Source organism: Dufourea novaeangliae, unplaced genomic scaffold (genome assembly GCF_001272555.1).
Source record: "Dufourea novaeangliae isolate 0120121106 unplaced genomic scaffold, ASM127255v1 scaffold299, whole genome shotgun sequence".
Taxonomy (NCBI): Eukaryota; Metazoa; Arthropoda; class Insecta; order Hymenoptera; family Halictidae; genus Dufourea; species Dufourea novaeangliae.
In genome coordinates, this window is record NW_015374192.1 from 286,005 (window position 1) to 296,373 (window position 10,369).

General features: G+C 51.3%; 1 protein-coding gene across 1 annotated transcript in view; it reads left to right on the plus strand.

Moving 5' to 3' along the window:
- The first annotated feature begins 3,503 nt into the window (after positions 1-3,503).
- Positions 3,504-10,369, plus strand: part of LOC107192187 (microtubule-actin cross-linking factor 1) — a 53,769-nt gene continuing 46,903 nt past the window's right edge. Inside the window, exons 1-9 of the mRNA XM_015581393.1 lie at positions 3,504-3,710; positions 4,493-4,725; positions 5,258-5,537; positions 6,144-6,594; positions 6,682-6,939; positions 7,029-7,602; positions 7,830-8,300; positions 8,401-9,606; positions 9,769-9,852. Of these exons, the coding sequence (XP_015436879.1) occupies positions 3,545-3,710; positions 4,493-4,725; positions 5,258-5,537; positions 6,144-6,594; positions 6,682-6,939; positions 7,029-7,602; positions 7,830-8,300; positions 8,401-9,606; positions 9,769-9,852 (3,723 nt within the window). The 5' untranslated portion in view covers positions 3,504-3,544. The remainder of the gene's footprint in view (positions 3,711-4,492; positions 4,726-5,257; positions 5,538-6,143; positions 6,595-6,681; positions 6,940-7,028; positions 7,603-7,829; positions 8,301-8,400; positions 9,607-9,768; positions 9,853-10,369) is intronic.

Below are 10,369 nucleotides of genomic sequence, written 5' to 3' on the forward strand. Positions count from 1 at the left end.
TCTGTGGATCGCGATCGACGTTACCGTTTATGGTATTTCGTGGTGTACCGAACGCGTCCCAGGGCGAGGCAAGGCGGAAGGCTCTCTGACAACCGAACGAAAACCGCGGCGCCGGATGATGGTATTCTTAGGAAGGTGGGGGGGAGCGTGGGAGGTGTGACGGTCGCGATACGGAGCCGTATCGGTGTCCCGGGCCGCGTCTCGTGATTCCGTGAGCCGCCCACCTTGTAATTATGATAATCGGAATCGGCCGATCCGAGTATCGAATACGAAAACGGTGAATGACGCCACCGACGGGCAAGGTCGTTGGCAACACCGACCTTTTTTCAGCACCTTTCGAGGAACCCGCTCGACGAGAACGAAAATTAAACCCTTTTGCCGGTGACCAACGCCTGGGTAAATGCGTCGTGAACTTTCGAAAATTGTTGGACCTGTCATCGAAAAGTTGTGTTTTCTATCCGATGCACCAGTGCAACATTGTGCGTTAAAGGCTTAATCGATGGTTTGGTCTTCGTCACAGTATTTGGGAATTGGGCGGTAAAATTCAATTGTTGCGTAGAGAAGCTATTCGAATATCTCGTGAATCGCAGCTGAAACCTTCCTATGGGACTGCGTGTGTGTTTCGGGGCCAAAAGGGTTAAGGGAACCTCACGTTCATGACACCGGCCAACCGAGACTGCAAGGGTTCAAGCCTCGCTTCGCGCGGGAGACGAAACAAAACATAAAAGGGCACTTTTGCGCGCGCGTGCTCATGAGCCTGCCCGCGTTCGAAAGCAAACAAAACGTTTGTTTTAATGGCGGGTGTGTTCGTTTCCGAGAGGGGTACAAGTGTAAATACCGCGTTCAGTCTGAAACGGGAGCCACACGAGTCCATTTCTCCGTGTCTCTCTTTGTGTTGATTGTACAGTCGGTCCCAAAATAGTCGTACAAGGGGAAATGTTTGTGTACAATCTACGACGGGTAGTAGATCCACTTAGCACGGGGGCCTCGAAGGAGCAATTTGTCGAAATCATTCTTTCGAACCGGAAACGAAAAAGTAGGGGACGAGGATAATTGTGTCGGTGACTAGTAGACTGTAGAACTTTACGCAAAATAACATTTTTCCAAATGATTTGTAAAGGTTGATGTGAAATTTGAATTTTTGTTCACTTAACCCTTTAACGTCCAGTGTTATAATTTTGAAGTAACGATTTAAGACAAGAAGAAGACAGAAAATGTATTACATCTGAAGCTAGCTTTACCATTTGTCATATTCACATAGTCCCACACGCTATAAACGCATACAACCCGCAGTCTAAGGATTATGAATCAATAAAATATTCTTCAAAAATCCTTTCAATTCCCTTTCGATTGTTCACATATACCAAATTTTCATAATCACCGGCAGAATTGTGGTATTTCTCGAAACGACCACCACCACGGTCACGGACGATCTTGTTCACGCGATCGATTCCACGCGGATGGACGCGTATACCGGAAGCGGTCTCGGCGCTCTCGACCGAGCGGCCGCCGCTGGAGCGACGATGACGTCACATCCGGTCCCGAGTTGCCTCGCGAGTCTCTCCCGACGGTTATCCGCTCCTCCATTCTTTTTCTCATTCTCTGTCTCTCTCCATCTGCTGTCTTTCCTTCGCGAAGTTCTCGCGACGAGGCTCAGGGACACTACGTTACATACGCGACTCGCGGAGCGTCCTATTTTCGCCTCGTCTTGTTCCAGCGTCGTCGTTCGCGCTTATTTAGGCATTGTTTTCGTTCCCTCTTTTCCCCCCATCTTCTTCTCCTACTCTGATGTTTTCTGCGCGCAAACGAATCGTTTCCCTCTGTTGTGTTTCTCCTGTTCGTCCGCGGCCTCGACAGAAGCGCGTATTAATTAACGAGCCGCGCACGAATTAGGTAAGTCCGAGCCGCGCTCAGTTCGGGCTCGTCGAAGGCGTTGCTTACGGAGCGTTATTGTGCCACGGTGAATCGGCGGTCGAATCTCTCTGGAAAAGGAAAAGGAGGAAGGACGCGATGCGCGACGAACGAAGCGCGTCCGTCAGCGCAGCAAAGTGGGGCTCTCTTGCTCGAGAGTTGGGTTCTCGATGACTCGAACGATATATCGCGCATGCGCGATTTCTTGCGTGCCGATCGCGCGACAAACAGCTACGATCATAGGCGGGGAGAGGACACGAATCATGGAGGATGACTAGGACGTCCACGAGGACGACGAACACACGGAGGGGAAGGGGGTGCTGCCTCGCGGAAACGAAGGAAAGATAGGTGACGTAGTCGTTCGGTCGTGTGTGTGTGTGTGCAAGGGTGGGCAGGATGGAGAAGAGCAGGCAACACGGTATGACAGGCACACGGGGGAATGTGGAGGAGGAAGAGGAGGTGGAAAAAGTGGGAAAGAAAGAAAGACAGAGAGAACCAGAGAGTGGGGAGTTAAGAGGGGGGCCCTGTCGGAGGCGTCTCTCACCTGTGCGCATTTCGTTGGCCTACTCTCGCGACGGCAGCCGGATACAACGCGGCTCGGCAGCCACGCTGTGTTGTGTGTCGGTTCGGTCGGTGAATCGCGACGTTTCATCGTCTGTTCGAAAGAAAAAAAAATAAATAATACCTACCTCTAGTCCGACTAACGCGCCACGTTGTTGTCTTACCGGACACATTTGTAAGCCACTGAACGGACACACAGAGAGAAAGAGAGGGGCACGTGTCGTTTGAACGCGGTCGTGAAACCATACCGGTGAAACGTGTGCTGGCGAACGGAACAGAACGAACGTAAAGAAGCACGGAAAGAACGCGGGCACACAGTGTGGAGATCAGGAGAGTTCTCGCCCGGTGCTACCTGTTAGTGCAGTCGGTTCGCGATACGCGCCTGAGGTGGCCCCCCTTCTACCGAGTGTCTCCGATAACGACCAAATTCCACGCGCGTTATCGTCCTGTCCTGTATGTTCGACACGTTTCGTCGACCTTTTCTCCTCCACCCCCACTCCTCTAGTCTCTATTTTGTCGTTTGTTCGACAAGCCGGCTGCTCGGTTCGTTGAACAACACACTGTCCCGACGCGACGTTGGGCTGTGTTTCTCGAAGTGTTAAACTGCTTCCCCCACCCCACGATCGTGTCCTCTCCCACCATTCGTCGTTTGTAGGAGTGCGTTAAAAAACCACGGTGCGGGAAATCGCGAGATTCTACGGTTCAGAACGATCTCGAGACTCCTCCATCGTTGAGAAGATCGCGATCGTGGTCCCGTACGGGGCGAACACCTCTCGACGATAAGAATCTACGGACGAATTAACGGGGCAGACGTGCTTGCGTTCACCGTCTTCTTGACTCCGTGTGTCTTAAGTTGGACCTAGCGGACCGGTCGATTCCCGATAATCGGCTTTCACGCGTCGAGCAGCGCGCACACAACGAGAGAGTCCAAAGCGCCCGGATAAGGCCTGGCGAATGTGAGCTGTACATGGGCTGTTCGCCTTTTTTCCAAGAGGTCGATGTTAGCTTCGCGGTCGCGTGGTGATCGTTTTCATCGCGACGGAATCAACGACCACGTTCGTTTCACATCGGGATGTCGATGTATCGGTTTAGCAAAGGTGGCCGGTTGTTCGTGCAGGGCACCAGGGAGGATGACCCTCGCGAGACCGTGGTCACTAGCCCCGCATCGGCGACGACACCGGTCGCCGACGATCTGACGGCGATCTATACGAAACGGAGACTCTCTACCGAGGTTCTAGGTAGGATGAAATCTTGATGACGAAAAGGGGGCTGATATGGGCACCGAGTATCTTGAAACGTTATTCTTGAAGTATCGACGCGATCTGACTGGAATTTTAACGATCTCGATTGGGTCCCCGTGTTAGGGATGTTCGATTCTGACAATTCTATTGGGTAATACGTCACTGTCATACATGACTGATATACTACACGACTAGAAAAGTATGGGACCAGGTCTGATAATCTACCTCTTCAGGGATACTGGCACGTATGTGTACGCTTAGTTTTTCTTTCGTTCAAGCATCATTCCAAAATTGCAACTAAATATTTACATGGAGATTCTCCGAAAAAAAAGGATATTCTCGATTCTGAGTCGATTCTGTGGAATCGAACATCTCTAATTCGTAAAATTTTGATTCGAGAAAAACTTATCTGCACTCACGATAAGGCTCTCCCTTTCATAATATCGTGCGTAATACTCTCTACGATTCACTGTCGTGTTGTTGCTTATCTTATCGTGCTACGACGAAAATTAACCGCCATAAGTCCACGCGTACAGATATGTGAACCCAATGGGACGGAGGATTCGCTGCACGATCGGCTTCGATCGCTTGGAGCCAAGCCAAGACTAGACGACTGTCGATCGTGACGCGATTTTCAAATCATCCGGTCTGATCGCCAAGATTCTGTGTGCGTGTGTTTCTCGGTGCCCGCGAATTTCAAACGGGAATTACGTTTGGGTAATTTCGAGAGCGTGTTATCAAGAGAAGCGTGGTCGCATTGATAACGGGACACGGTTTAGGATCGTCGATCGAGTCTACGAAGACATCGAGACACGGCGAGAACGGCACGAAACGTATCGTGACACGGATCGTTCGTAAAACGACCACGTTGACACGTGGCGAGGAACGATGCGTCGCCGAGGATCTGACGAAACGCGGTACTTCCGGCTATCTGCAGGAGACCACCGCCGCAGCTTCCTCCACTTCCTTCTCCCTGAGTCGACAGGCTTCACCAAAACCGAAAACCGTTCGGGTAAGCGTTCCATCCCGGCGAAACTGTTCCCCTGAAGCGCATTCTTGTCCACTTTCTCGGTGGACCAGAGTTCTGTGTTTACGATCCCTTTCGAACTATGGTTACCAGGGGTGTTTTGTGTGGTCGCGAGAGAGGAATCTCGAAACTAACTAGGTACGAGAGTTTCCCCTTGGATTTACGATTCGTAGTGGTTATTAGAAAATTTTGTTAACCCCCTCGGGGTTTACGATTCCTTTCGAACTGTGGTGAATCAGAAATTTTGGTGACGATTCGGGGGTTGTGATCGCAAAAGGTCGAAACTAACTTAGACCAAAGTCAACCCCCCTGGGTTTACAATGTCTTTCGACCTGTGGTCATCAGAAATTTCGGGGATTGTGATCGCGAGAAAGGAATCTCGAAGGGCGAACCAAGCGGAAACGACACGTCGAGGCCTATGCACACACCAGAATTAGAGGATACAGTAGTTTAGACGAGGCTACATTAGGGATCACCTGTATTTAATGGATCTGTTTCTATTCGTTTTTTCCTACAGATATCCGATATAGTGGTGGGTCAAGAACCGAACGTGACTGCCCGCGAGGCCCTACTGCGATGGGCGAGACGATCGACCGCGCGTTATCCTGGTGTACGCGTGACGGACTTCACCGGATCATGGAGGGACGGTCTGGCGTTCAGCGCCCTGATACACCGAAACAGGCCGGACCTGGTCGATTGGCGGGGCGCACGTTCCTGTCAGCCGCGGGAGCGGCTCGACCGGGTCTTCCACGTCGCGGAGCGCGAGTATGGCGTTACGAGGCTTCTCGATCCCGAAGGTAATTATTCCGTCGATCGATAAAAAGGCATTCCCCCATCACCTGGCTCGAGTTTCTCCTGTCGGCGTTTTCTCGACCGTTCGCCGGTTTCTTTTCTCTACACCCGGGTGTTTTTCTCCTGTGTACACACGGGGGACGGTCGGACAACGTCTCGTTGCTCCTTCGACCGTTTCCGGTTGTCGCTTGGACCGTGACGCCTCGGCTCCACGGTCCACTTTTCCTTTTCCGGCCGTCAATCGACCGAGAAGCTGCAGGGTAAATTCAGGAGAAATCACGGTCGTTCTGACGTTAACTTTGAAAAGATCGTTTCGAAAATGTTTCGATGCCATCAATAATAATATGTGATAAAAGATATGAGTTCCAATTTAAAAATTCAAAGTTGACTTTCGTAGGCTTTTCCAAGGTCATCGCAAGGTCAAATAAATTCCAGCATAATGTTTCTCCTACGAAACAATACAACTTCTACCTAAACCATTTTTCAATATCATTTGTATTTTTCGAGATATTTGCCCTGGGAGATTAAAATGGAACACCCTGTATACTTATCGAGGAGACGGTTTAAGTCTTGTGGCTTCATTTTACACGTGTTGTGTTTTATTTCTACAGACGTGGACACTCCTGAACCGGACGAGAAGTCCTTGATAACGTACATCTCTTCGCTCTACGACGTGTTCCCGGAGCCGCCGGCAATCCATCCGCTCTACGACGCAGAGGCGCAGAGACGATCGGCGGAGTACAGAGAGCTCGCTAGTTCCTTACATTTGTGGATACGCGAGAAAATGAGCCTGATGCAGGAACGTGCGTTCCCGCCGACTTTAATCGAGATGAAGAAACTGGCCGCCGACAGCACGAAATTCAAGAACGAGGAGGTGCCGCCTCGATACCGAGACAAGCAGCGGCTCGCTTATATATTCCGGGATCTACAGAAATACTTCGAGGCGGTCGGCGAGGTGGACATGGAGCCGGAATTACACATCGATGTGATCGAGAAGAATTGGAATCGTCTGATAATGCTGCACCAGGAGAGAGAACAGGCGATCATCGACGAAATCAAACGGTAAGATTCTTCTTCCGGTTCAACCGGGTACCCAGGTTATATATTTCCTTTCACAATTTTGTATGCTCTTGACTTTTTCATCCGTAGACTCGAACGACTCCAACGACTGGCCGAGAAAGTTCACAGGGAGATGAAGACGACCGACAATCGATTAGAGGAGCTCGAGAGACGCGTCGAGGACGAAGCGAGACGCCTCGATCGTCTTCATCCCCTCGAGGCGAAACACGCCGGGGACCTTCTCGAACAGGACATACGAAATACCGAAATACAGATTCAGAATATCTTCACGGACGTGCACACTCTTACCGAAGGGAGATACAGTCAAGCTGCCGAGCTCCATAAAAGGTATAATAGTCATCTGATGCTAGTCAGGTCAAGACTGATTACTACTAAGTTGACGTGCTGTCGGCATTAAACTCATTCTCGCGTTTCAGGGTTCAGAAGCTACATCAACGGTGGGTCGCCCTGCGATCTCTTCTTCACAAACGATTGGTACAGCCCCTGGCGGCCGTGTCCTTCCCGGTAGAGGAACGCGTCGTCACGAAGCATCGCACAACCGTCCATGAAACCCGACTAGTAGACACCAATCCCCATTTCCGTGCGCTGCACGATTGCATCGACTGGTGCAAGGCGAAAATCAAGCAGCTACAGGACGCAGACTACGGCTCCGACTTGCCCAGCGTTCAGAACGAGCTGGACAATCATCAGCGTGAGCACAAGAACATCGAGCAGTTCCATCCAAAAGTCGACCGATGCGTGCAGTCCAAGAACCACTTCCACGGTGAAGAACTAACATTGTACAGTCAGCATCTCGTCGTTCTGCAAAAGCTTTACGCCGAATTGCTGTCCTCCTCGAACAAGAGGCTCTCCGATTTGGACACGTTGCACGATTTCATTCAGTCCGCCACCGGCGAACTGGTATGGTTGAGCTCCAAGGAGGAAACAGAGGTGACCAGAGACTGGAGCGACAAGAACTTAAACGTGCAGACTATCGAGCAGTATTACGAGGTATTTGGATCTTCTGTTTAAGATATCCTAAAGTCTTTCATTGCCTTAAGCTTGCGTATACCTGTATATTAAAGATTATGGTTAACGCTTTCCCTGTTTTCCAAGCGAACATACGGATCAGGCCTAGAGGTAATAGAGACTATGTTCATGCAAGAATACTGGTAGCTAAGGAGTGTTTGCAAACTGGATAAACAATGTTTAATCTTTAATTAAAAACGAATTTTCAGTCCCTCATGAGTGACTTGGAGAAACGAGAGATCCAGTTCTCCGCGGTTCAGGATCGCGGTGAAGCCTTGGTTCTCCAGCATCATCCGGCCGCGAAGACGATCGAGGCGTACATGTCCGCGATGCAGAGCCAATGGGCGTGGCTGCTTCAGTTGACCCTCTGCTTGGAGGTGCACCTGAAACACGCGGCACAGAGTCAGCAGTTCTTCCGTGAGATCCAGCAAGCGGAACAGTGGATCTCGAAGAGAGACGAGACGTTGAACACCATCTATTCCCAGTCTGATTTCTCGTTGGATGAGGGAGAACGTCTCCTGAAAGGTATGCAGGAGCTCCGGGAAGAATTGAACAGCTACGGCGATCACGTGCAGAAGCTGGTGGAACAGGCGAAGGACGTCGTGCCCATGAAGCAGCGTCGACAGCCCGTGACGCGACCGATGCAGGTCACCTGTGTGTGCAGTTACAAGCAAGTGAACGTGAGTCGAGTGACAATGATAATCGCTTTCTCCTATACCGTCCACGTTGATTGTCCAAAGAACACAAATGAATTGGTTGGGTGGGGCCTGTTATTTACAGATGTCGATCGAGAAGGGGGAACAATGCACGCTGTACGACAACTCCGGACGGATAAAGTGGCGGGTCAAGAACCAAGAGGGCGTCGAGTCACCGGTGCCAGGTGTCTGTTTCGCTCTTCAACCGCCGGACAAGGAAGCCCTGGACGCGGCCGAGAGGCTGCGACGTCAGTACGACAGAAGTGTCGCGCTCTGGCAGCGTAAGCAGCTGCGACTCCGACAGAACATGATATTCGCTACCATCAAGGTGGTGAAGGGTTGGGATCTGCCGCAGTTCTTGGCGATGGGCCAGGATCAACGAACCGCCATCAGGAAAGCCTTGAACGAGGACGCCGAGAAACTGTTGTCCGAGGGCGACCCGGCTGATCCGCAATTGAGACGATTGAAACGCGAAATGGCCGAGGTGAACAAGCTGTTCGACGAACTGGAGAAACGGGCCAGAGCGGAGGAAGAATCGAAGAACGCGGGACGTATATTCAACGAGCAAGTATTGGCCCTTCAGCAGGCCCTCGACGAGGCTGAAAGGATTTTAAACACCCGTATAGCGGCCCCGTTGCCCAGAGATCTAGACAGTTTGGAACACCTGGTGCTGCAGCACAAGGACTACGAGCAGAGCCTTCGTCGTCTGGCGCCGGATCTCGATCGAGTTCAGCAAACCTTCCGTGGCATCACCCTGAAGACACCCGCGATGAGAAACAAACTGGACGCCGTTACCACTAAATGGAACCATATCTGGAACGCTAGTAATCTTTACATCGAACGACTGAAGTGCGTCGAGATCCTGCTCTCTAGTCTGGAGGAGAACACCAACGTGATCTCCGAGTTCGAGGTGAAATTGGCGTCGTTCGACGAGCTACCGTCCGACATCAAGGGATTGCAGAACGTCCTGGAGGATCTCAGGGTACTCCAGAACGCTATCTCGCAGCAACAGAGCGCGATGGATCAGCTGAACGAGGACGCTCACAGCGCGAGACGTTTGGTCGAGAAGTCACGACCGAGTCATCGCGGTCCTCACACCGACATGGACCGATTGGACGCTGAAGTGAATCGACTGAACGTCAGATGGACGAACGTGTGCGGTCAATTGGTGGACAGGGTTCGAGGCGCGGAAGCGGCCTACAGTTTAGCCCAGCAAATGGAACACGCTTATCGTAACGAGGTCGATTTCGTCGACGAATCGTATGGTAAACTCGAGGTGGAGAACGCGAAGGTAATAATTGTTTGTTTCGTTCGCCGGAACAATTAGCTTTTCATACAATAAAACTTGGAGTAGTGCTCATGAGGGCTCCAGTCTCAATTTTCGGGATACTAATCCAAGTTTTACCGTAATCTCATCGATACCTCTACATACATTCTCACCGTTGGTTCTCAGAATCTGTTGAACAGAGTGGTCGAACGAGCCCCGGCGATCGAGGCGGTAAACGTGACGGGCGGTCGATTGATCCGCGAGGGAAAGGTAAGATGAGAGAGGAGACACCGCGACACACGCTCTCGCGAGTGGGTATATATTCGCAAGCCTATAGGTAGGCTTAGCCAGCCTTATTAGGTAGCCTTAGGTAGCCTTTAGCTTACTGGTATGAACGCTTGCGTGAATGGGATGCTGCGTGAGAGTCCCTTTTTTTTTTATACGTATTAGTAGCCAACCACACATGAAATATCCGCGTGTTACACTGTGGTATCGCGGTCGCGGTTCTCTATGTCGCGTTTCTCCCTGACGACGCCCCTTTGTCCGTGAAGTCTACCTCGACCGCTAGATATTCGCGAGGTTCTTCCTGGCGGAAGAGATAAGCTTCCCCCCCGCATTAGTGGGGTTGTTCCCATCATGGATCCTCGCTGCGATTGGAGACACGAATCGTACATCGGCTGCAATCACTAGGGAAGCGTGTGCTGCTACCTGCGTTGTCACTGTCGCCGCTATCGTCCGCATCAGGGGGACACCTACCTCGCGCAGCCATCATCGATAGCAACCGCTC